The sequence below is a fragment of the Nesoenas mayeri genome, assembly GCF_963082525.1.
Source record: "Nesoenas mayeri genome assembly, chromosome: 25".
Lineage (NCBI taxonomy): Eukaryota > Metazoa > Chordata > Aves > Columbiformes > Columbidae > Nesoenas > Nesoenas mayeri.
Window position 1 is genome coordinate 5,043,919 of NC_137549.1, and position 25,705 is coordinate 5,069,623.

At 50.9% G+C, this 25,705-nt stretch overlaps 1 protein-coding gene across 1 annotated transcript; it reads left to right on the top strand.

Moving 5' to 3' along the window:
• Window positions 1-328: 328 nt before the first annotated feature.
• KLHL26 (kelch like family member 26) lies at window positions 329-15,672 on the top strand (the record flags this gene model as incomplete). The annotated part of the gene is made up of 3 exons (XM_080359512.1): window positions 329-375; window positions 10,899-11,081; window positions 14,091-15,672. 3 exons carry the CDS (start codon window positions 329-331, stop codon window positions 15,670-15,672), a joined length of 1,812 nt encoding a protein of 603 aa, XP_080215638.1.
• Window positions 15,673-25,705: the final 10,033 nt, after the last annotated feature.

Below are 25,705 nucleotides of genomic sequence, written 5' to 3' on the forward strand. Positions count from 1 at the left end.
ATCCTCTCAGCCGTGGGGCAGTGACAGCCCTCAGCGACCCTGTGGCCGTGGGGAGGTGACAGATTCCGGGGCTCCACATCTGTCAGATGGTGACATCCCCCGGGTCCCCGCCGCCGCGGGGAGGTGACGGACCCCGCTCAGCGCCCCCGGGGCCGTTGTGCAGCGGCAGCCGCCGTGCCCCGGGGCGGTGACCGGGTCAGGGCCCCGGTGGCGGCGGGGCGGCGCCAGGCCCGGCGGGCGCGGAGCAGCTCCCCGGTTCCCGCCGCGGGCCCCGCTCGCTCCTGCGCCTTTAACGCGGCGGCTGCCGCCGCCTCCCAGCTCAGCGAACATGGCGGAGTCCGGCGGGGCCGAGTTCGCCGCGGAGCGGCCGAGCAGGTGAGCGGGGCCCGGGCGCGGGCTGGGCCGGGGGCCGAGGGCGGGCGGGCGGCGGGCGGGGAGCAGGGCCCGGCCAGGCTGGGCCGCGGCGGCGGGGGGGGCCGGGTGGGCCCGGTGGCAGCCGGGGCGCTTCGCCGCCGTCCTCTGGCCCCTGTATTCATTTATTTTCCCTTTATTTTCGCCATTGCCGCTCCCCGGCGAGGCGGAGAGCCCGTCCCGGTGTCCTGGGCGGGGTGGTCCTGAGGCCCAGCGGCTGCAGGTCCTCTGAAAAATAACCATAATAATTAATAATAATTCTTTCCCTGGTAGAATTTATGAGGAGGAAGATTGAGGTTTGGGTTGGGTTTGTAGAGCCGGCAGCTCTGTGGGTTTACAGACAGCAGGTTTACAGAGCTATGAGGTTTATATGTTTATAGAGACACCAAGTTTTAGCCTTTCAGGCCCGTTCTGACCCCTCTGCCGTCCCCTGGGCGCTAAACCCCTCCTCGGGTCACTGGGTTTGGTCCCTACGGGCTCACTCAGCAGCACAAAACTGGCGCTGGTACCTGGGGGTTGTGGTGGGAGATGGTTCCTGTGTGGGGGGAGTTGCTGTTCCCAGGGCTTTTCTGTCCCTCGTCATCCCGCGGTGACCGTGTTGGACGGCGTTCGCGGAGTTGTGTTGTCTGTCTGCGGGATGTTGCGCCGTCAACCTGTCACTTTGCTCCAGAGCATCGTTTATTCACAACTTCACTCCCTCCGCGTCCTGGAATAACCGCCCTGTATGTCACGCCATGGAGAGGGAAGCTCTCACGGTCACTGAAGCCTGTCTGACTTCTCACCTTATATACATATATAGTATTTTCTTTTTTCCTAATGACCTGCCTGTGCAAACGATATGCTGTGCTGCCTGAGGCATTTCATTGCATTTTATCTCTGTGCACCTCCTTTCCCTTCCTTTCCCTTCCTTTCCCTTCCTTTCCCTTCCTTTCCCTTCCTTTCCCTTCCTTTCCCTTCCTTTCCCTTCCTTTCCCTTCCTTTCCCTTCCTTTCCCTTCCTTTCCCTTCCTTTCCCTTCCTTTCCCTTCCTTTCCCTTCCTTTCCCTTCCTTTCCCTTCCTTTCCCTTCCTTTCCCTTCCTTTCCCTTCCTTTCCCTTCCTTTCCCTTCCTTTCCCTTCCCTCTCCGTTCAGCTTTCACACAGGGGTTGGTGGGGCCGCGCACTCGGGAGTTTCTTGTTGCGGGGTGTGGAACAGTGAGAAATGGAAGTGATTTGTTTCTGAGCCGTGATAAATCACCCAGGCTGAAGCTGCAGCAGTTTTGTTCCCTGAGCTGGAGTTCTGTTGTGTTCCCTATCGCTCCGTATTTATTTTTTTTGTTAATTTTAAAGTAAAGCCCGATGAAGTTTGGATGCTGTTTCTTGTTGCTCCTTAGTCTTCTGTTTTAAAGGATGGATTTATTGGAGTATACAGGGGAAAAACCTGATGGGGAACATGAGACACGCCGCTTCATCTCAGCAGAGCGAGAGGAGAGTTTCAAGGGCATTCCCTATCAGTAGTGATTCCTTGTTAGGTGCTTCCACTTGGGACTTTTCTGCACTTAGTGAGGATTTACTCTCTAAGGCAAAAGGACAAAGTCCTCTCTTGCTGTTACACACATGCCATTTTGGTGGTGCGCTGTTGCTCAAACACAATTTCCATCTTTGGAATTGCTACCGCGTGGCTGATGCTCGTTACCCGTTAAGTACGCTGGCTTCCCCAAGCAAGAAAATTCACTTGTGTGCTGGGAATCCTGTGCTTTCCTTCAATAAGGAACACACTGTGCCAGGTGAGATGGAGAAAAGGCTTTTGACACACTGATGGCGTGAGAAAAAGCCATCGCTGTGCACTGAAAAGCGAACGGCCCAAATCTATCTTGAAATAAACTTGGCTTTTTTTTTCATGAGTTACAACTGGGTTTCATATTTTAGTCCCAGCCCTCTGTATGACGTGAAGGGCATTCACTCTGCAGCACTGTGCTGCTCCTGAAGATGTGCTTGGAGATTGGGGAGCAAGTGAGTAGAGAGGAAACAGTGAATTCCATGGGTACTTTCGGTAAAAGAAGCTCTTGGTGCTTTAGACAGTGAGGCAGTGTTGGTACGGCAGAGTTGTACAATGCAGGGTGGCAAAGATCTAGGCAAAACTTCTTTTCAGGTGCTGGTGAGGATGTTACTGTGCAGGCCTTCAAACAGGAATTAGCTGCGGTGTCCAGACAAGGTGTCGAGGAGAGCTGTGTGTCCCCCAAATCGGGAATAACCCCTTGAAAACAGGCAGGTTGTGCAAACCTTCCACCAAACCTCCCTAATATTGCATGTCCCAGCGGTCGGGACCAGAAGGAACAGGTGAGATAGACCTGCAGGGCTTCCTGAGCTAAAAATCCCTCTGTCTGGGGCCACACCAGGAGAGAGTTGACCTGGGTGCCCCTCACCTTATTCCTTCTTCAGAAAGCGGTGGGAGAGGGAGCAAATGTACAGGAGGATGGAGTAAAACCGTGGTGGGCAAGATAACGATAAGGGCTGAGTCTGCCTGGATTTTATGCTCCTGTAATCTTATATAGCTCCAGTCTTCAATTAGACTTTTAGATTCATTTTGAGACTGTTCAAAGTTTAGCTTTGTGTGGTTTCTATGTTTCGTGCTCTGCCACATGGCAATTTTAAAACAGATTTAGTTGTTAGATCTGGTAGATGTGGTGTAAATGTTTACACTCTAATTGAATCACTGTAAAAATAGTTGCTGCTTTCTTTTTCGACATTGGGAGACTTCTGAGCTGGAGGTTTTATTTAGACCAAAAGTAAACTTCAGTGATTCTTTAAAGGTTCCTGGCTTACTCCAAGTGTTGCGTAGCGTGAACTGCTTTGTAAGGAAGAGCCTGGCACCATGGGATGGCGGCTGAGCAGTCTTTTCCCGTTTCTCATTTATATGGGAGATAAATGCTGAACTTGCACAGAAATCAGTGACCTTTAGGAAAAGCTGTTGCTGCAGTTCTGGTGGTCTCGCGTTGTTCCATGAGTGTGATATGCAGCCTGTGTGAACCGAATTGCCCGAGGAGCTGAGAAACATGATGTTTAGGACGCGCACAAACCTGCCAGAAGGTAAGTGGGGAACAAGGGAGACAGGCGACAAACAGCTGCCGCGGCGGGAGGATTTGACCCTGCAATGGAATTGGAATTGGAGTTACGGTGCCAAGTGCCGGGGCAGCTGCTCGCGTCTGCTGGAAAACATGATTTCTTCAGTTTGCCTTAGAGGGATGCTGGGTTTTCCTCATGCTGCCTGCTGTTTCATCATTTTATATTGTGTTTGCATCCCCAGCTGCTCGGAGGCAACAATCAGGAGGGTGGAGGTGTAGGGGGAGGTCACTGCTGGTCACTGCACTCTGTAGTACCTACTCCATGTGTAACCAGTCCCGTCGTTTTGATTGCAACACTGCCCAGGGGGTGCAATCAAGTGCTGCAGAAACAGGCCGAGACTTGACTTCTCCGAGTACCTCGCTGTCTGATTTGGAAGGTTTTTCTGAGTTCTTTCTGAGGCGCGGAGCGGAGAGCCCAGTATGGCTGTGCGGTGAGGGTCGCCGAGCTGCTTGCCGGGTGCGGGGAACTCTGTGCCCTGCCAGGAGCTGCTGACAGAGCTGAAGGGTCTGTCCCCAGCAGGAACGTGGCCCAGACGTTGCTGACAAGCAGGGATGCTCAGACAGGTCCTGGTGAACGTTTTGGCCTAATGCGACGGTAGCCATGCCATGGGTGGGCTTTGCTCCATTCCCCAAGGTGCAAAGGCAACGCTGGGGTGCATTGATGGACTGGAAGAGCAGGGGGGGTGTCCAAAGGGCCGGGAGTGCTGTGCTGGATGTCACTTTGGGGTGGCCTTGGTGGCTCTGCTGTGCTTCCCGACACCACTAGGTGCCTCTCGGCCTTTGCACAGCGGCTGCCACGGGTGCTGCTGGGAGAGGGGACGGCGGGCGCAGAAAAATCCCCATTGCTGGCTGCTAAAAACCACCGTGGTGATGCGCTGGGCAAGGATGGCTCTGCTTTTTGCAATATTTGGGGTTTTCTTGAGCTGATTTTGCTCTAACTTTCCTTCTTCTAGAGCTGGGCTTGGCAGCGTTTGAGCAGATGGTGGGGAAACGTGGAACTGTTTAAGGCAGCGCTGTCAGCAGGAGTATCGGGTGTATGAAGAGCCTGTACTCAGCCGTGTACTCTGGACACACGGGCAGGTTTTACATGGTGTAAAATCCACCGTCCTTCTGGGGGTCTTTGCATGCTGGCTGAGCTCACAGCTCACTTTTCCATTGCTGCGATACTCCCTGTGCCTGCCAGAGTAATTTATATGCTCAGGGTGATTTTTCTATTTGCTCAGTTTGTCCCTGTCTCAGCGGGATTGGGTTTGGGGCTGACGAGAATATAATCACGGTAAAATTTGGGGGGTGGGATAGTATCTTCAAGTACAGGGTGAATTGTGGAAGGCAGGGCGGTGTTAGGGATGGGCGATGTGCTCTGTGACAGAAACATTTTGAAGAATCATATCAATGCTTTTTTTCCCTTCCCACCATTTGTCCTGAGTCCAGCACGTATTGACCCATCCCTCCCATTCAAACTCCGCAAGGTGCCACGGAGTTTAATGTGTTCAGATATTTCACTCTCCGCTTTTCTTTGTCGCACCAACGCTCCATTTAGCCCGGCCAGCCAGCTCCTGACACACATCCAGCTTTATTAGTTCTTGTAGCAGAAACCAAAATCCCACCTCCTTTGGCTTGCGAACAACCCACCGATTGAGGCCTGTGAGCGGAATGTATTTGTGTGTGTGTGTCTGATGGGGCCTGTGTGAGTCCAGCTCAGGGAAAAAGGCAAACACAGATTTGGAAATGTGTCTGGGACTTCCCAGGGGATAAAAAAAATAAGATTAACACCAGAAATTAAATTAAAAAGCCTCTTGCTTCAATTTGCTGGTTTACCTTTGGGTTGAAGGTTCCAGGTTGGGAGAAGGAGGATACGGGTGAGAAAATAAGGGAATCAGTAGGATCTGATTCAGAAAGCACTTAAAAATGCACCATGAAGGCACCTCCTGGCCTCTGTGGAGTGTTGTTTAATTGCTGTCATTAAGCATGGGGTTGAAGCAGGTGTGGGATGTCCCGTCCCAGCGTCAGACCGTCCGTCCTTTCAGACCTCGGTTCCCTTTGGGAGAGAGATGAGCTGGTTGGGTCCCTGTCATACGAATGAAAACGCTTGCGTTGTTAGGCTTTGTTCTTTTAGCGTTTTAAAATGGTGAATGTTACTTGTTCTTCCTTTACCAAGCGTTAACTTCCCTTAAATTTGGGGATTCAAAGTGTAAAAGGGAAAAGGTGAGACTTTCCAAACTTCGCTATTCAACTTCAGGCATTTTACAGAAACCCTTTTTGTCACGCAAAATATTACTCCTAAAACTCAGAGCGATTTCTGATCTGTTTGAGCCCTGCTAGTTGCTTCTATCTAGAGGCGTTGGTCTCGGGCTTTCTACTTGTGTTTATTGCCTTTGGTGAAAAAGGGGGTGTCAGGAGAGGAAAATGAGTGGAGGCAGAGGAGAGAAATGAAGGGAAGGAGGTGGAAAAGGGAACAAAGAAAGCGATTAAATTATTTTGCCTGCATATCTTTGCTAAGGATGGTGACGTTTCTCTGGAAAACATCCCCCTCATTCGATGTGTTAATATTTCATTAGTTGCTGATCATTAAGCGCTCGCTGTTGTTGCTAATTTGGAGAGGGAAGCGCTGGTAAGCGTTGGTTCTGGTAGGTGCTGGGGACGGCCTAAGTAGGTTACCAGGGCAGGTATTTTTAATTCTCATTGCATCTGATCTCCTGTGAACCCGAACTTCAAGGAAAGCTCTTGGTGCCTGTTTGCAGGGAGCGCGAAGGCCACAGGAGCCTCGACAAGAGCCGGCGAAGCAGCAAAGCCACAGCCACGGCTTGAGCCTTTTCACCCGAATGTCACGTTTGTTAGTGTGAGGTGCTGAAAACTCATTTTCATCATTGGACATGTGATCTAAAGCCTCAGGATCTGAAATATTACAGTAACCATGGCTACCAGTGACTTATCTGAGGGAGTTTGACTTTTGTTTTGATTTTAAGTGTCTTAATTGTAGTTTAAAAATCAGAATCTGAATGTGGTTTTTTACTTAGGCTTGAAACTAAAGGCATTAAATGATTTGCATTATTAAAATACCGACAATGCCGCCTTTCAAAGGTTCTTAAAGAAGGTCCTTAATATTCATACCCTACGTTCTAAATAAAGTTACTCCTCAGCTTTCTGTTAGTTCTGCTGCCCTCACCGTGGAGATTCTCTTGCAGGCTCGAGCTGTCAGAAGGTGCCTCGCTGGCTCTTCTGCAATCCCAAATCTTTTGTTTCGCCCCGGAAGAGCCGCGCTGCCGCGCACCTGGTGCACGCAAACACTCACACGCGCTGCTTGTCCTCCCTCCTCTTCTGTGCCCCGGCCATGCCCCGCGGGTCCAGGCTCCGCGCTCGGGCTGCCGGGATCGCTGGGCTGCTGGAAGTTTGCCCTGGTAGAGATCTTGCCAACCCCCTCCGGTTGCTCTTGGATTAAAACATTACCGAGCAGCACCTGCCTGCAAGACATGGGTGGATATTGGGAAGGATGCTCAATGGGGCTGCAGAGCCAGCCCTGCTCACACCAATCTGTCTCTCCTTCCAAGCAGGACCGTGTTATAAAAGGAGGAAGACAACAAGCAGTTGTGTAGCAAAAACATTTCTCTTATTTAATTTCAATCACTGAAATGTTGTAATCTGGCCTGGTGTAATTCTCTCTATTTGTGCTCGTGCAGCAGTTGCAAACATGCTGAAATATGAACTCGTGCTTGGTTAAGCCTTTAATTCCAGCTTTGATGTTTTTAATCATTGGGACAGATTTGGTAAAAATGATTCATTAGCTTGAAACGCATCTTGGATTGCACATGATGTGGAGAATCGGGGAGACAGAGATGGGACGGTTGTTCTTTGGGATGTTCTTTGCACCTCGTCTGAACCAGTTCTTGAAATACGACCCTCGCTTTAACGTTTACACAAGCCTGCAACTTGCTATATATAGAAATATATCATGTTTATAATATATAATAGATATAAAAATCCGTTTTGGGGGTTGATTTTCCCCAGGCTACGGCTGTATAAGCCACACTGAGCTCTATCCTGCAGCGACCGCAGAGGATTGGAATCAATCTGGCTCCAGAGCAGCAACTCAGAGACAAATCCTCAGTCCCATTACTTGCTCCCTGCCAGTCCCTTGGTGAAAATGGGTCCCAGTGATGCTGTCGGAGTCTTGGAGGGTGCTGCCCCGGCTGGATCAACGTGGCTATTAAGCTCCAGCTGCCCCCACCATTCATGCAATGGATGCTGGCGTGTGAATATAAAGATGCCTTTCACTGCTACAGCTATTTCCATATGTCAAGTGGGATTTCTGTTCCAGTAAAGTCACCTTTATACCAATAAATTCACGCTGTTGGCCCCGATCGTGTAAACGTTTTCAGGTCCCCTTGCAAGCGACTCATGAAGGCTCTGAGGTGTGCAGTGGATGCTGCTCCACGTGAAGGTGATTTTTCATTTGACATTTTTTCGAAGGGTAAATGTGATCTGGACGCACTGGGCTCCGAGCTCCCTGCCGAACTTTGCTCCATCCACAGCAACCTCCGCAAAGCTCCTTTTGGACAAAGGCGCAAACCCAAGGAAGGATCCAGAAGCTCTGCAGCCCCGTCTGCAGCAGAGAGGGACAGTGGAAGGAGCAGAATAAACACTTTCTCACCATTGTGTGCTGAAAGGCTTTTATCTCCGAGGCATGTTCTGAACCGCTGAGATGCGGCTCTTCCCAAGTTCGTCTGCAAGGCTGTTTCTTCCGTAACGAATTGTTAAGCAACAAGTACACGGCATATTCAGATCTCCAGCGAGATAGGGCCAGCCTCACAAAGGCACTTTCAGATGTTCAAGGCTTCCTTTTGTGCCTTTATTTTTTCTGCAGTCACTGACATGCAGCTGCTGCCCCTCGTGTTCTCTGCTTCTCCAGCTCTCAGGTTTGGTTTTGTCCCTTTATTTTATTTTCTCCCCTGAATGGCTGTGTAACCATTGGAGCCTTCTCTACCTGCACACAGACATGGGAACTGGTACAGGGACTTTTTCCGGGGTCACACTGTTCACAATTACCCACTGAAACGAACCACACGTGCAAACATGTTTATTCTAACACAGAAATATCAGCCTGCCCAGGTTTAGTCCTCCATCTACTTTCAACTTCCACTCTGGTTGGTAGCGGTGCCTGTAAAAGTTAATTGAGGAAAAGGAAAACAAGAGCAATGTTTGTTCAGGTGAAGCTTGTTGTTCGAAGAGGGTTGTGGATATGGTAGAAGCAAGTGTAAGTGGGTAAGCCCTTCGGCTGGGAAAAGGAATACTTAAAATGGGTCTGACGAAAACACTGAAGGAAATTGCCATGAGAATCCTGCAGGAGATCGAGTCTAACGAAGTTACAGCAACCTCAGGAGTTCCAGCCGGAGCTGGGTGTGTTTTACCTGTCCAGCGTGAAGCAAAATGGGTTTGCTCGGTGAAAAATAAGTGTTTGGAGGCGAGACCGTTTATTTGCTTATGCAGGATGTTTCCTGCGTTGGCCTCCAGCGAATCAAAGCCATTGTTCCAGCGGGAGAGTCAAACGAGTTGAGCGTGATGAATATTCATGTGTTTGCTCCCTCCAGTCTCCCTCCTCTTTTGCTATGGGAAGAGCTGGAGTGGATGGACCGTTCTTGGATGAAGGTCTTGTCAGCAACCAACGTTTTGCTAATCCTTTTTATTATAGGAAGGATGTTGTAGCACCACTCCGCTCTCTGAACTAAGACTTGTTAGCGTGCTTTGACTTTGAGGTAGGACTTTCAGATCTGTGGGACAAGAAGCAGAGCTGACCGCTCTCAGTCAGCCCAGCAGGAACTCGGATGAATTTTGAGGCACGTTCCCAAGCCTGCACAGATTTGCTGTCTGCATCCTGCAGCATCCCAGAGAGCTCCAGTGCTGCTCAGAGCAGATCTTTGCTATCTGCATCCTGCAGCATCGCAGAGAGCTCCAGCGCTGCTCGCACAAAGCGGCTGCTCTCGGGGCTCTGATGAACATCCCAGATTTCCCCTCTTCTGTAAAGCTTGCAGGAAATTGCAATGCGATAAGTTGGGCAAGTAGCAAGTCCCGTCCATTGTTCCTTATTGTTTGAGGATTGTTTACACCCCCCCCTTTTTGTTATCCCATCTCCCTGACTCTTCCCTGACCTTGCAGACTTGTTTTGTCCATTGTGTGTGGCTTGTGTTGTTGTTTAGGTAGCGAACTCTTAGCAAACGGGAATATACAGCTCCAAGTACACTGGGACCTGGGCTCTGCTATGGCTTTGTTGGTTTATTTTACGTAAATAATAATAATACCGTTTAAGCACAGTACTAAGTGCACTCTCCCACTGTAGCAAGTAACGCAGCTTTCCAGATTGGGTATGGTCTGCTGGGGGTTCTTTATGCCGCGCTTCCATCAGATATTTCTTAAAATGCAGAGACCAAACAGCAGGATGCTTCCCAAAACGTAAAACCCATCATGACTTCTAGTCCTTTGCATGTTTCCTTCTCAGAAGGATCTCGAGCCTGAAAAGTAGTTCAGAGTTGGATTAAATTTGCAACTGAATTTAGGATTTCACGGGCGCCGTTAGGTGGGCAGGGCGTGCTGACCCGCCTGAGCCACCGTCGCCCCACTCGGAAAATCCACAGCGTGATAGTCGTTGTTTTCAGAGGAACAGGGAGAATCTGATGGACGTTTCCACTCGTGCAGAGATCCCGCTGCGTTCTCCACGAGCAGTATCCTCGCTGACAAGTGCATCTGAGGCCAAACGAGTCTCCGAATGATGCTCCCCGCACCGGGGAACGTGTGCGAGAGGCGCTGGGAAAACCAAGGGGATATTTACCCTGGGAGGGACTGCTTACAGTGCCGTTCAAACAGCCGACATTATTTAGAGCAGCCTGTGCTTTGCATTATTTTGCTTTTTCGCCCTTCTCGTGAGGGTCAGGCATAAGGAAGGGATCAAACAGGGCCGGGCTTGGCCGCTGCGGAGTCTCCGGCAGCTGCGCTTGGGATAGGTGCTGAGAGCAATAAGCAACCGTGATTCAGCCTCGTGGTTGAAGTCGAGGTCAGGGCGGACTCGGGGTAGTTGTAGCGTGGGGACAGCAACGCCTGTTGGAGGTTTTGGCCCCGCTCGCCCGTGTTCGGATGGTCCCTGACGCCCGTTTGTGCGGCGCTGTGACGGCTCGTCAGTAATTTGAAAGTATAATTGAAAAATCTGGAAGTCTCGTGTGTGCTGGGAGAAGGGAATACAACGGAGGTGCTGATGTCATGGTGTTCTGTGTGGCTGTCCAGCTGGGAATTTGCGGTCAAACTGCTTCGTGTTACAGTATCTTCCCCAGCATGCTTTGTAGGTGTACCACATATTGTTTTAATTTCAAACCAGCCTGTCTCTCTTGTTCTGTTTTTAGCATGGCTGACAAGAACAGCACCCTGAAATGCACGTTCTCAGCTCCTGGCCACAGCACCACTCTGCTGCAGGGACTGGCCTCGCTCCGAGCTCAGGCTCAGCTGCTTGATGTCATCCTCACTATAAATAATGAAGTGTTTCAGGTTCATAAAGTTGTCTTGGCTGCCTGCAGTGACTATTTCAGGTGAGAATCCGATAGGGTAGCAGGCATTTTTTTTTCCTTTCCCGTTGGTTTATCTGTTTTCCCCATCCTCCCCCACCCCAATCTCCCCACCGCACCCCACAATCGCACCCACGCCCGGCCCTTTGGAGGTGTGGGCTGCCCCACAGAGGTCGCTGGGATCACCTGAGGCTCGGCCTTGGTCTCTCTGCACCCACATGAGGTTTTTTTGACTACAAGTTCAGGCCCGGGTCTTGAACCCACCTGGGCAGCATGGGTAGGTGCTCTGCCTCATAGAGGAAACAGAGGTTGGCCCTGGAGCTACTTGAGCTGATTTCCAAGTGGCAGCGAGGGCTCTGGAATGAGTCATCGCATCGAACGGATGGTGCCCATTGTAAATACGCTAATGTTGTCTTTAAATACCACTGATCTGTCTCCAGTGCTCGCTGTTCACGGGCTGCAGAGTATAAAGCGTCTTCATGTCGCGTGTGCGTTCCCCAGGCCCTGGGAGATGGGAAAACTGTCCCATCTCGTGTGGGTAGAAAACTGAAGCGCGGAGATGAGTTTTCTCAATGAAATCAATGCAGAGCAAGCGAACTGCAGAGCCACAAAATCACTCTTAAGCAAAAATACATATTCAGATTCCTTTGTAACGGTTCTCTGACTTGGAATGACTCTCTTTGGGTTAGGGATCTTCCCTGGCAGCACCCGTAGCAGCATCGAGCGCGGAACATGCTGGAGGCCACGGGTGTAGGGAAGGTTCAAAACAGCGGAGAACCCAACGTGGGTGATTTCTAAACCAGAGAAGGGCTGTCCAGCGGAGTTTACGATCCCTCGACACGTAGGTGCCTTCCTGACCTGAGCAGACTGGTTTGCTGAGCAGGTAACCGAGAGCGAGGGACTTCAGTGTCCCTTGGCACGTTGCTCGGATCCCTCCACCCATCTCTTCAGCTGCTCCGATCGTGTCTGTCTTATGTACGCACGTATTTTCTAGGCTGTTCCCTTCTCTCTCCCTTTGGTAACATGAACCTTCCAAGCTTATCACTCTCCTTAACAGGCAGGCAATTAATGATGGAGCTGATCTCCCACCAAATGCTAATAGCGCTATTTGTATTCATAAATGCTGGATGCAGTGCCACTGCTAGTGTGTTTGCACTGTCGAAATATAATTGCCGAGTAGGTTTCTTGTTATAACTTCTGTGGTGCTAAAGAAGGTTGTCCTGGGGAACAATGGCAGAATAATTGAGCTTTTGAAAATACTTCGTTTTTATGCAGGAAGGGAGAGGGAGGAGGGTGAACTTGTGGCATTTATATAATCAGCATTTTAGAACCGTAACACTTTTTAAAGGAATTGCATTCTACTTGACGAGTTGTCTTCATCACGGCAGCAACAGCGCTTTTCTAACGCACGTCCAGCTCCGTGTAGCTGATGCACGAGCACAGATCTGCCTGTGGATTTCAACAGGGCTTTCATTGCCACGCAGACAAATCATTGCAAACAGGATTCCTGCTCACCACGTTACAGAAAGCTGATTTTAGATGCAGATATTTCCTTAGTTAGGTCATTTAGGATTTCTCGGGTTTCTGCTGGGCGGCAGCAGGCTCTCTCACCTGGCTTGGACGGGGAACTTGCAGCTCCTGTCTCTTGACAGCGTTCCCAAGTTATTCCTTTATTCCTGTGTTGATGCAGAAGAAAAGGGTCTGCTCAGCGTTTTTTCCTGACTAACTGGCACTGTAGAGTCACCGCGGCTTCCTAAGGCAGCTCTGGGGAGACCACGAATTTACCTTTCCCATGGAAGAGTGTAGTTTGTCAACGGTAGAAAAAGAACCAGCCCAAAATGTGCAGGCAGCTGCCAGGAGTTTGAAAAGTCTCTAGTCTGCTGGTGCGTACATCGCTGGGATGCGTGTGCAACAGCAGCGAGCGGTGGGACTGCGTGTCGCGGTTCTGCCGGTCACCTGCTGTGGCTTTGGCTGCCCCACACCTCGCTGAACGCAGCACAGAGCACAAACCTTTGCCCCCGAGCTACCCGTATGTAACAAAACCTGCTGGAATTTAATGTGAATGTCTGAAAACCTCAAATGCGCAGTGACGTCCCCATCACGCTCGCAGGCCCCGGGGCCGGGAATGCGGCGCAGCTCTGGCCGGGTGGTTTGTGAGAGGGCTGCTGGCGGCCCTCGGCGGGCTTGTGCTTCCTGTGGAACGTCGGAGCCTCCCGGGAGGTGATCCAGGGCCTAATCTGTGCCTGGCCTGCTCAGTGATGTGCTCGCAGCTGTGCTGTAACAAAACCTTGGTTTTGTTTGTTTGAATTGCCTGCTAGCCCCCTGCCGTCGCGCTGCAACATGACAGACGTTTGCTGGAGTGGCTGCAACTTCTGTTTTCTTAAGGCTTTGGGAATGAGCCTTGGAGGGGAGGTTCTGTTGGGATTGTCAGAGCTGTTCAGACTATGTGTTGTATCTGCAATATTTAAGCCATTTCGTAGCCAGCCTGCAATATAGCGGGCTAACGGGCAGCGCTGCAGGCAGGTGCAGAGGATCGCAGACCCACATGCAGGTGTCTTACGAAGCGTATTCTCTCTTAGTGCTCACAGATCCTGCACACTTGACAATGAAATGTGTTAGGGCCTGCTTCCCAGTCTCTGCTGGTGCAGACGCTGTTTGTTTTCTCCTTTGGTTGGTGAATATCACGGGGTTGTTGGTGTCCAGGGTACCACGTTCCCTGCTCCGGTAGCTCTGTCTACATCTGGAGGCTTTGTCCTGTGCTCCACTCTTATTTGTGCTGCCAGCAGGACTGGAAAACTTAACTTTCTGATAGCTGAATATCACTTTTCAGTGCACGGTTTATGCAAGCTTTATGTAAGTAATTGCAGACTCTCTCCTGGCTTTTAGAGGTTTAGCCTTGATTTATTCCCCCCTTCCCCGTCCTCCCTGAGAAAATCAGTATGTTTAAAATAATAAAATCAAATTCTGGAGGGTTAGGTCGTTTTACATGCATTTAAAAGGGGAAAACTTCTTGTTTGTGTTCTTGACCTCCAGAGCAATGTTCACGGGCGGGATGAGAGAAGCCAGCCAAGATGTGATCGAACTCAAAGGTGTATCTGCAAAAGGACTGAAGCACATAATAGACTTTGCATACAGCGCTGAAGTGACTCTTGATCTCGACTGCATTCAGGATGTGCTGGGAGCTGCTGTTTTCCTCCAGATGGTGCCTGTCGTGGAGCTCTGCGAAGAATTCCTGAAGTCCGCCATGAGCGTCGAAACATGCCTCAATATCGGGCAGATGGCCACCACCTTCAGCCTCGCGTCCCTGAAGGAGTCAGTGGATGCCTTCACTTTCAGGCATTTCCTCCAGATCTCCGAGGAGGAGGATTTCCTTCACCTCCCGCTCGAGCGCCTCGTTTTCTTCTTGCAGAGCAATAAGCTGAAGAGCTGCAGTGAAATCGATCTCTTCCGCGCCGCTGTGCGCTGGCTGCAGTACGACCAGACGCGCCGCGCCAGCGCCAGCCAGGTCCTCTGCCACATCCGCTTCCCGCTCATGAAATCCTCGGAGCTGGTGGACAGCGTCCAGACCTTGGACATCATGGTTGAAGACGTCCTGTGCCGACAATACCTGCTGGAGGCCTTCAACTATCAGATCCTGCCCTTCCGGCAGCACGAGATGCAATCCCCTCGCACCACCATCCGCTCGGACGTGCTGTCCCTTGTCACCTTCGGCGGCACCCCCTACACCGACAACGACCGCTCCGTGAGCTGCAAAGTTTACTGCCTGCCTGACGCCGGCGGGCGCCAGTTCAAGGAGCTGACGGAGATGGAGGTGGGGAGCAGCCACTCCTGCGTGGCCGTGCTCGACAACTTCGTCTACATCGTGGGCGGGCAGCACCTGCAGTACCGCAGCGGCGAGGGAGCCGTCGATATCTGCTACCGCTACGACCCGCACCTCAACCAGTGGCTGCGCATCCAGGCCATGCAGGAGAGCAGGATCCAGTTCCAGCTCAACGTCCTGCGCGGCATGGTGTACGCCACCGGCGGGAGGAACCGCTCGGGGAGCTTGGCCTCCGTGGAGAAATACTGCCCCAAAAACAACGAGTGGACCTACGTGTGCTCCCTGAAACGCAGGACGTGGGGGCATGCCGGAGCCACGGTGGGGGACAAGTTGTACATATCGGGTGGGTACGGCATTTCGGTGGAAGACAAAAAAGCCTTGCATTGTTACGACCCTGCCGTGGATCAGTGGGAGTTTAAAACCCCCATGAATGAACCCAGAGTTCTACATGCCATGGTCAGCGCCAATAATAAGATTTACGCTCTGGGAGGCCGCATGGACCACGTTGACCGTTGTTTCGATGTTTTGGCCGTGGAATATTACGTGCCTGAGACAGACCAATGGACAACGGTGAGCCCGATGCGCGCGGGTCAGTCAGAAGCTGGCTGTTGTTTACTAGAAAAAAAGATTTATATCGTAGGAGGGTACAACTGGCACCTGAACAACGTTACCAGCATCGTGCAGGTGTATAACACAGAAACCGATGAGTGGGAAAGGGACCTGCATTTCCCAGAGTCTTTTGCTGGGATAGCGTGCGCTCCGGTGATACTGCCGCAGGTAACGGGCCAGAGATAACCGCGAGACGGCGTTGGCCCGCGGGGCTGCCTCGCGTTGCATGTTAGCAGGATGCGGTGTTGTTTCCGTGGTGTTTGCAAACGGTCATTGTGCATCTTGTGGGCGAGGGAAGGAGAAAAACTGCTTGTGTTCCCATCTCCACGAAGTCCCTCCTCCTCCTCCTCCTCCTCCTCCTCGGCTGTGTTCTGGCAGGCGCGTTTCAGCAGAAGCGCCTGTCAGCTCGTTAGACTGAACAGATGTTACAGCTGGAAAAAGCTTTTCTCTTTTTTATTTCTATGTTTTTGATGGGGGAGGGGTGTGCATTTTGCCAACTTTTCATCTTTTTAACAAGATTACACATCGCAAACATCGACAAGCTCAGGAGTGCCTGGTCCTGTGGTATGTTTCAAAGAGTTCAGGTGTGATTTTTTTATTAAGAGCTCCAAAAATCACTGTATGTCGCTTTCTTGGGTTGGTTTTGTTCTTTTTTTAGCAAACAACAAAAGAAACCAAAACCTGTAGAACACACTGACCTCCAAAAGCAATAAAGGGACAGTGGGAGCTGGCAGAGCTCAGGTGCTTGGATTAGAAAAGCATGTTCTTACTTTCCAAAGGTGACTTTTTTGTTTCCTCCCTCCTAAAAGGGGGAACACTTGTCCCTGCACCTCCGGTCTCCTTCGGTTCATCTTTACCTGGATCACGCTGCAGTTCCCCGTCCCCTCCTCACCCTCCACGCAGCGGTTGCAGAAGTTCTCCCTTCACCGGTGCATCCAGAGCCTGCAGCACTAAAGCCATGTCGATAGCTCGATTACATACACACAGGAGTGATTCTTTTTCATAACAACTGCCAAACCCACGTTTGGCTTCCCTGGCAATAACGCTCTGCGGCCGTTTGTCCGAGGCGCTGAAGCAAAGAGCACCCGGAGCTGCCGCTTTAGGACCCGGCGCCTTTTCCGTTCCCGTCGCTCCAGCAACACCCGCTCGCCCAAACTCTTTGTGCAGTAAAGGAGGTGGGTGCTACTCGTTCATGAGCTCAAAGGTTTTCTCCCTTGGCTCGTAAATAAGATACCTGGCGTCCTAATACGATGGAATTCTAAGTGGAATGGGGTGTGTTTTTGTCGTTGTCACTGGTGGGTGTTTCAAATGAAGAGATTCATTTTAAGCTGACTCTGTCATTTTGGTAAAATCTGTGTTTACTGCACAGAATACCGTTACTTCCCGAACCTTCCTTTCCTCCAAGCCATCTTTTCTAATTAATTTGAGTGATTAACAAATTGAAAGTTTCTCCTTTGATCAGGTTCTTCTGCTTCAAGGGCTTTGTTTTGTATGGGTTTGATTTGATGTGTGCAATCTTCTTTTTAGAGAAACTGTTGCATTCTGCTGTTCAATAAACACTGCGCTGTAACCTTTGGAGACAATAGATGTCTGTTTTGCTAATGACTCACCGAGCAGGTCTGTGTACAGCATGAACCCCAGCCCTCGCCTTCACTTTAAGGTATTTTTCTCCAATAATGAAATCACAGCACCTTTGGCTGCCGTCGGTGAGGGCGCGTGCTCCTCAGCTCAGCTCTGCATCCCCAGTTTGCGATAAAATGATGCACGGTTTTATCCCTTCCTATCTATTTGCTGGTTTGCCAATAATAAATTAATGAAAAGTCCTTGTTGTTGCATAATACGCTGAAGTCGGTGGGCCAGCTCCGCTGCGTCGCTCTCGGGCAGTTAATTTGCTCCATTCTCTGCTCATTTGCTCTGGCACTGACGCCAGAAACGCTGCGGAAGTCTTGGCAGATAACAAGCAAATTATGAAAGGATGAAATGTAACCCGATAGCAGCTTCAAAGATACAAAATAATGCATTTTCTCCTTTTTTTTTAATGCTTCCATATGTTTATGAACAGGGCGCTTTGCTGGGTCGGCAACAAATGCAGGTTTACTCACTTTCCCGTTTGCAGAACGTGGTTAATCCTCGTAAGTGTTGTGTCATCCCTCCATCGCTGCCTTCCTGCAGTACTGCCCTATTTTAGTGACGTTTTCCTCCCCAAAGCGTTTCTCCAGCAGCGATTGATGGTTCGGCCGTTCTGCAATAACCACATTTTCCAAAGGTGCAGCCGTAGCGCTCAGGGATGGCCGGAGAACCCACGCGGTGACCGTCGGCGGCAGCTCATCACCGGGAAAACGAGCTTTATTTCTCACTTCTCAGGTACGTCTTTGTGTGCGTCAGGGTGGAAAATAGAGAAAAATCTTTGGGAAAAAGAATGCAAAAGTTTGCTCTTGCTTTGAAACAAACTGAAGCTCTGGATGAGATTGGAACAGCGGCTTTGCGGAGAAGAGCTTACACAAAGCTGTTCTGTGGTTGTTGAATGAACCAGCCCGGTATCTGCGTTCCCATCGCCTCTCTTTGTTACCGGAATGCTCTTTTCATAGCAATATAAATAGTTATTTTTCATAACGTTAGCTAGAAATATTCTGGCTGTTCTAAATTTAGCAGAGACTGGCTAAAATATTTGTGGAAGTGCAGAACATCTGTCTTGATAATAAAGTTTGCCTTACCCCCGTGAAGCTTGCAGTCGTGGCCGTCCTGCGCGTAACCTGTTATTCGGGAGATAAATGGGTTTGATTCTTCTGCTCTATTGCAACAACTCGACAGGGTCTTTGCATAAATATCGAAGCGACCGTGGAGATGATACTTTGCGGGATGCCCTGTGCGAAAAGCAGGTAGACGGGGCTCTTCTCCCCTTCAAGAGTGAGCAAAGCCAGGGAAATGTTTGCTTGCGCTCGGCGTCATTTATTAGTCTCAGAGCAGCAATAAACGTTACGGGGTAAACCTGATTTGGTACATTTTAAAATACCCTTGACCAGATGGGGAGCAGTAAAAGCCCAGCGTCGGTAGTTGTGGGTATTTGCAGAGCGCGTGTCCCATCGGGGACGCCTGTCATGGCCAGGATAATAGCTTCTGTCTTCTCTGATGTTTTATGGGCTTGAAATTGTGCTTAAAACTACGGAGAAAGCACCGGGACTCTTGGCAGGGCGCAGAGCAGCTCGAGATGGGAACGTCTGCATCCGATTAACGGTGTCACTGACCCTCGTCCGGGGGGCTGTCGGCTCCGCGATCCCACTGTCATTCCTCCCTAGCCCAGAACCTCGCTAATTCCTCCTGACGTGGCCGAGCTTTCCTACCGAGCTCTTGGAAGTCGAACAGCAGCGGAAAAATGTCATTTGTTGTGATTTACAGCGCAGGGCGGCGCTCCCGCTCGTTCTGAGCGCCCGGCGCTGATTGAAGATGGTGCTGCGCAGGAGAACCGCTCGGGACCTTCGCGTGAGCCGCATCAAACCCCGTCTGCCGTTTCCACTTCACGGCTGCGATAAGGTCTGGAGCTGCTGAAACTCCGCAAACTTTGGGGGCCGTTTATCATGTGTGGATTATTGAAGCCAGACTACTGTCAGAATAAATCAAACATGTTTCCCAGTGCAACTCTAATTATGATTTTTAGCCAGTTGTGTAATGGGCGCAACTTTATTTACAATAAATCTTCCAGTTGCATAAATGAATGAGATTTCATCACTTGCGACTTAAGGACCAGGAAAAGGGAATGTGGCTGAATGGATTTCCCATCCAGCCGGGTTTGCTGGTGTGTCAGGCGAGCGGGGGGCTCAGATACCTGGAATTTCACCGGGATATATCACAGATGTACCACAGATACATCACACAGACATCGCTCCCCTCGAGTGATTTCTTACAGAGACAGCTTAGATTCCACTCTGCATTTTAATAGCGAGTAGGCACAGGATCATCCCACAGACTCTTGTTTCTCGTTCCAAACTAATAACTTGAGTTGCGGTAACGCAAGTTTGGCACTTTTCCGTTTAATATTTCAGCTTTAAGAGAGTTTCGCAGAGAAGTTTTCAAATTAATTCATGGGGTGGGTACGACTTTGGCTGCTCCAACGTGGAACGTTCCATCAAATGAACGCGAAATGTGCTTTTCTGCTTGGAAACAGCTGCTGCTGTAGCTGTGCAACCTGAAATCAGCCTCACATTGTAAGAGGACGGTGAAGATGGAGCAGAGAGCGGCGGTGGGGGCCCGTGGGGGGAAATGGGGAGCAGAAAAGCTGTCACAGCAAAGGTTTTCCCAACGTTTTATAAGCCATAGAGAGCAAATCAAAGGTTCTTGGCTCCATCCCTGAGGCTTTGCAGTTGCTCTTTCACACAGGGCCCTGTCGTGTAATTAGCTGGAGCTGTTTTATGTGGCTTCTTCAAAACTGAGAATCATTTTGCTTGTTGACGCAGGGACCGGCCCGTCCGCTGCTCCTCCGGCACCCCAACCCCAAGCACCCGGAGCAGAATCCAGCTCGTCGTGGGTATTTTTGATGCATCTCCCGGTCACAATGCTTAGAAAACACCCTGAAAAGTGTTTTCCATGCGGCTATCTGGTGTGTTTGCTAACGTGTGTCTTCGTAGAAAGTTTGTAATTCGTTGCTTTAATTGCGTCCCTGTTGTGTTTTCCCCCCTCGCCGTGGCCTGGGGTCTCGTTTTAATGTGATCCTCTTTACGATGCAGATTTTATTCCTTAGCAGTGTTGATACTTGCACTCAGTGCCTTAAGGAGAGCGGTTTACAACTGGATTTAGAAGGAATGGATGAGTTTCACTGAGGTTTAGAGGAGATAAATTTGCCCTGTGGTGCCGTTAGTGTGTCTGGACCTTAACTTTGCAGCTTCGTGCTTCTCACAAGTTGACAATTTCCTTATGCCAGGAGGGTGGACTTGCTGCTTCCGAGGAAAACAGGAGCGTACGCCATGGAAAGGGGGTCAGGTTTAGAGGTTTAGTCCCTGGATGAGCAGAGACCCGAGCACTTGTGTGTTTGTCCATGAGTTTTGCAGGCTTGCAACAGCTTTTCTCTGTTTTCCATGGGGCTGCCCTGTGCTCGAGGCTTTTCGGAGCCTTTCGGAGAGCCTGGTGTGTTCTGTTGTGCACCCGCCGGTGCGTTTACGCTGCGGGGAAGAGGGTGAAGGAAGAGGGACCCTGTTCTTCCCTCTTCTGTTGGGAATATTAACCTAGAAACGCCTCCACCCGTTGGTACCGTGAGTATGTGTAAGAACCAACCTTGATCCCAGGCTGGACGTTGAGCAGGTTCCCAGCTGAGGGTTTGGAGTTTGCAGGGGAGAACCTCCCATCTCGCAGTGCAAAACAAGTTATGTTCCTCCTGAGGGTTTTTCAGGACAGCAATTAGAGTTCAGTTCAACTCCACTTGCTGCTGAGAGGCCCAAAAGGCAATTCTTAGAAATGCACGTTTTTGGAGGCACAAATCCTTCCTCCGCAAAGCTGAGAAGCACAAGACACCCTGTTCTGTGAGGCCCTTGGGATGGTGTTTTGTTATTTCAGTCCAGTGCAGAGTTTGCTTTTAAACGTGTGCATAGTTATTTTGCTGAAATAGGGTATAACCGTGTGTTTAAAGTACTGAACTGCAACCTTAAAATGGCTCCAGCGGCGACCAGGTCTGCGCTGCAGACTGTGCAAGAGAAACCCGCCACCGGCCCTGCGGAACAAAATTCATTTCCCCTCGTTGAATCCTCCCATTCAGCCGCTTTATCGGGGCAGCTTGTTTTGCTTCAGCAGCAGGAAGAGGGAGGGAGAAAGGAGACGCTTTTGCTTCTGCGGCTACAAAACGGTTTGCAAGCGCGGCAGATGTTTTGCTGCTCCCGTCCTTGTAGGGATGGACCTGGCGCCGCTTTGGCACAGGGTGCAAAGGGAATCGGTGTGCGGAGCGTGAAGGGAACAGTTCAGCCCCGTGAAGCCACAAACATGGGGCTACTGTGGCGGTTGCGCCGTCTCCTGCTGAGAAATCACCGACTTTGTGTAACTCTTGCTTTACCAAAGCCATTGAAACTGAGGTGCCCGAGTTGGGCTGGTGTGTTTGTCCGACTGCTTGTCAGGTTTTCATGCCAAAATTACCTGTACCTGCAAAAACCATGCTGAATCCTCCTTCATGCTTAGGTTTTAATGCTTTCAGCGTAAAAATGGAGCGTTTAACTTGTAGGTGAACGTCTGTCCCAAGGCAGGGAAGCGGCCGAGGTTGGTTTTGCGCTGGGATATGAACCTGAGGAGCAGGCAGGTGTTGCCTGTTTTATGATACTGAAGCGCTCAGGTAAAAAATAACTTGGGATTTTCAATCTGTTGCTCGTGCCCCTAAAAATAACTTGGGATTTTCAATCTGTTGCTTGTGCCCCTTGCAGCACACGTCTCTGAAGCTGAACCACGAGCTTCAAAAACATTTCCTGCTACTTTACATACGGAATATCAGCAAATTCTCTGAAGGCTGGTTTGACAGACGGCCGTGGAAGGAAACATTTTGCTCCCTGATACGCTTCTCTGATCTACAACTTGATTTACAATGGTGTAATCTTAGTGGTAAAAAAGCTCTTTTCCCGGTTTCCTGTTTGTTTCAAGAAGGCGCAGGGTTCTTGGGGTGCCTCACTTCTTAGTGCTGACTGTGAATGCACCCGCATAGAATCCTTTGCCTCCCATCCAGGTGTTACCTCTGGAAGGACACGAAGCGGCTGCTGCTCACCATGTAATCTCAGCACCATTGGAAACGTTCTGGCTTCAGGTGGCGTGAAGCCGAGCCTCGATTCTGGGAAAATAACCCAAACACAATCCTCTGGTTGCCAGATCATTGCAGAGCACCAGAAGACACAGCTCGTAGAAACGAGATGAGGATCTTTTAGCGGTCAGGGTTTGCTTGCTTTCTGTAATTTTAGGATTTACAGGGAATGGTAAAGAAGCGAAACGGGCAGGATGACATTGGAGTGTTGGTACAGAGAGCAGAACCAAGTGTGCCGGGGGCTGCTTTGCCTCGTCAGATTTGGTGAGTGATGCGGAAAGGGAATTCAGGAGCTTTCATCTGCCCTCTGGAAAGAAGGATCTCTTCAATTAAGGAAATGGTCACAAATTCCAAGCGAAACAAGAGAACGTTTTCCCACCAGAAGCACAATTTGGAGCGGAGTTCAAAATAGCGTTGGAACCAGGGACTCTGTGGACTCGCCAGGATATTCTTCTCTGAGGATAATGGGAACGTCAACAGGAACATTAAGTAGGAAGTGTGAGAGATCAAAATCTTTGTGTCTGTAGGCAATGAAATGTCAGTTTATTCAGCGATCCAGGCACGATCTCACGCTGTCTGCCGTTGCATAAGCTGCTCGACCTCACACCTTCCTCTGAAGCCTCCAAGGGAGAACAAGGGAGCTGGATCTCATCTGCCAGAGCAGTTCCAGGGCAGCCGGAGGAGTAAACACAACCTCCTCCCCGCAACCCGCTCGCTGGCGGCTGCATCTGCTCCAAGGAGCCGCAGGTTGCTCAGTAAGGAGGGGTTTTTTTCAAGAAAAGCAGATGTGAGCACCCCAGCCGGCTTCTCCAATGACTCTTTGTTTGCTTCTTGATTCTCAGTTACAAGAAACTTTTTGAGAACACGACTGCAAGGCTGGGGGAGGCAAAGCTGCTGTCTCGGGGGATCCCATCGCAGCTTGCTGCTGAGATCGAGTTGTTCTCACGTGGCCCCATATGTGCTCAAGGTGAAGATGGCAGGAGACATAAATAATACTGATGGTGTGAGCTCACCATTTGGTCAAATGCATGGTGTATCTCCTTCGGTGGAGGAAGAAGGAAACCTGGCACCCATCTCCTCGCCTTAATGCACTCAAGATTTACATTTTCGGCTGGGTCACGCACTTCACAGCCATTCAGATCCACCCACACCCCAAAACGTGGAGTGCTGAGTGGGTGAGAGATTCCAGAAGCAACTCTGGCAAACGCAAACATATTGAAGAGAAGGTTTGTGAAGCAAACTGCTTTAAAAGCGGAGCATTTAAGAACAGAAGCGGGGTCCAGGCTGCACGCTGGAATCCAATCTGATAAAGAAACAATAAGAACAGGGAGTCTTGTACCGGGGGGAAGTTGTAACCCCCCCACCTCCCTGGCCATCTGCGTTCCCTCCCTGCGAACCGCAGCCAGCAGAGGGGAGATTTCACTCTCTTCCATCTTGGGAGATCCGAGAGGGGAAAATTTATCAAGTTTCATCTCAGGCACTTAATCTTCTGGTGCTACAGAAGAGGCAGAGTGGCAGCTGGGTCTGAAGATGGTTGATATTACCACCTATGGTATTAAATCCGGGATAACTCAGCAAATTATTTATCATTGTCTCGCTTCTCAAGCAAAAACACTGTGGGTAATCGGTATCTTACTGTTAAATCTTTATGATTTATGTGCTTTTAGCATGACAGGCCAATTTTGCGGGTCATGTGCTGTTCCTGTGCGCAGCTAGAGGGTATTTAGCTGAACGTGTGTGCTGGTTGTTTATTCCCGGTGAAAAATGCAAGAAGTGGTTAGACTCACATCTGTCAGGAGCGACAGGGGAACGGCTGAGCCTGCCGGGCCTGGATGAGCTTTCACGTCCCAGCGCTGTTTCCTGTGATGGTATCTCAGCTTGTGTTAGAGACCCTAAGTGCAAATTGGCAGCTGGAATTCAGGGTAGGACGTGACTTTGTGGCTGATACTAATCCTGACAGTTTGAGCTGAGTTTCAGCCATCCGTCTCCAACAGCCTTGCAGCGGCGGATAATTATAACATCTGATTTTTACGTGGGCAGGAAATGCTTATAAATGACCGGCGAACTGCCTAAACCAAGGTGAAGTGAGAGCAGAGTCTAATTTCTTTGACCTGATAGTTCAACCGTGACAGGATTTGGTTACTGGAGTAAGGGCTGTTCAGGGGCAGAGGTGCCCCCCCAAAAAAAGGAAAGTGTCTGCTTTATAGCTTTGTAAGAAAGAAAGTGCAAAGGGCAACGTGTGGGTGTTGGGAAACGGTGCTGTCAGGATTTATGCCTGCGCGGTGCATGCATCCTGCGTATCGCGGCGCTTTGCACCCATCGGGTGTTAACACAGCTGTAATCAATGGCTCAGAACGGAGCTGTTGTAGCATCTTCTGCTTTGCTGGACTATGGGGGACCAGGAAAACTGGAGAATTTCCCAATTACTAAAGCTCACACAGAAATAATGCATTTACTTGCTATCTTGTAGAATCGGGGAATCACGTTGCTTGGAAAAGACCCTCAAGATGATGGAGTCCAACCATAACCCAGCCCTGTCCCTGCCCCACGTCCTGAGAACCTCATGTCCGTCTGTCCAGCCCTCCAGGGGTGGTGACTCCAGCACTGCCCTGGGCAGCCTGTTCAATGCCCCACAGCCCTTTGGGGAAGAAATTGTTCCTAAATCCAACCTCACCCTCCCCTGGCGCAACTTGAGGCCGTTTCCTCTGCTCCTGGCGCTTGTTCCTGGGGAGCAGAGCCCGACCCCCCTGGCTCCAAGCTCCTTTCAGGCAGCTCAGAGATCAGGTTTCCCCTCAGCTCCTGTTCTCCAGCTGAACCCCCCAGGTCCCTCAGATTTTTATTAAATAATTAAAATACATATTTTATATTTGCTGGTTAAACAAATACTTGGCTTTGTATAGATTTGGGGTTTACGTCTGCCCTTCAGGCTCAGGAGTTCGCTGTTTGCGCACCCCCCGGACACACACAAACGCACACAGCGCCTTTTTACCGGCCGGCATCGCGCATTCGGCCCCGTGCGCACCGGAGCCCACACGAAGCAAGCGGGAAGCGCCCTCCGCCGCGACGCGCCACTGCGGCGGGGGTGCCCGCGGGCTCCGGAGGAGGACGCTGTGGTCCCCAGCGGGCCGCACCCCGGGAGGGGACAGCGACAGGGCGGGGGGAGCGGCGGAACGGCCCCGGTACCGGCACCGGCGCCCACCCCGGCGCCGCTTCAGAGCGCCCGCCCGGCAGCGCGCACGCGCCCCGCGCACGTGACGCCCCCTCAGCTGCGCAGGCGCGCAGCCGGCCACCGCCCCCTCCCCTGCGCGAGCCGCCGTCCGCCTCGCGCATGCGCCCCTCCGCCCCCTCACCGCCCCCTGCCGCCCCGCGCAAGCGCTTTGCGCTCCCCCGCCCGGCCCGCCCGGCGCATGCGCGTCGCCCCCTCCGGCGCGGGGAGGGGGATGCGGACGGGGGAAG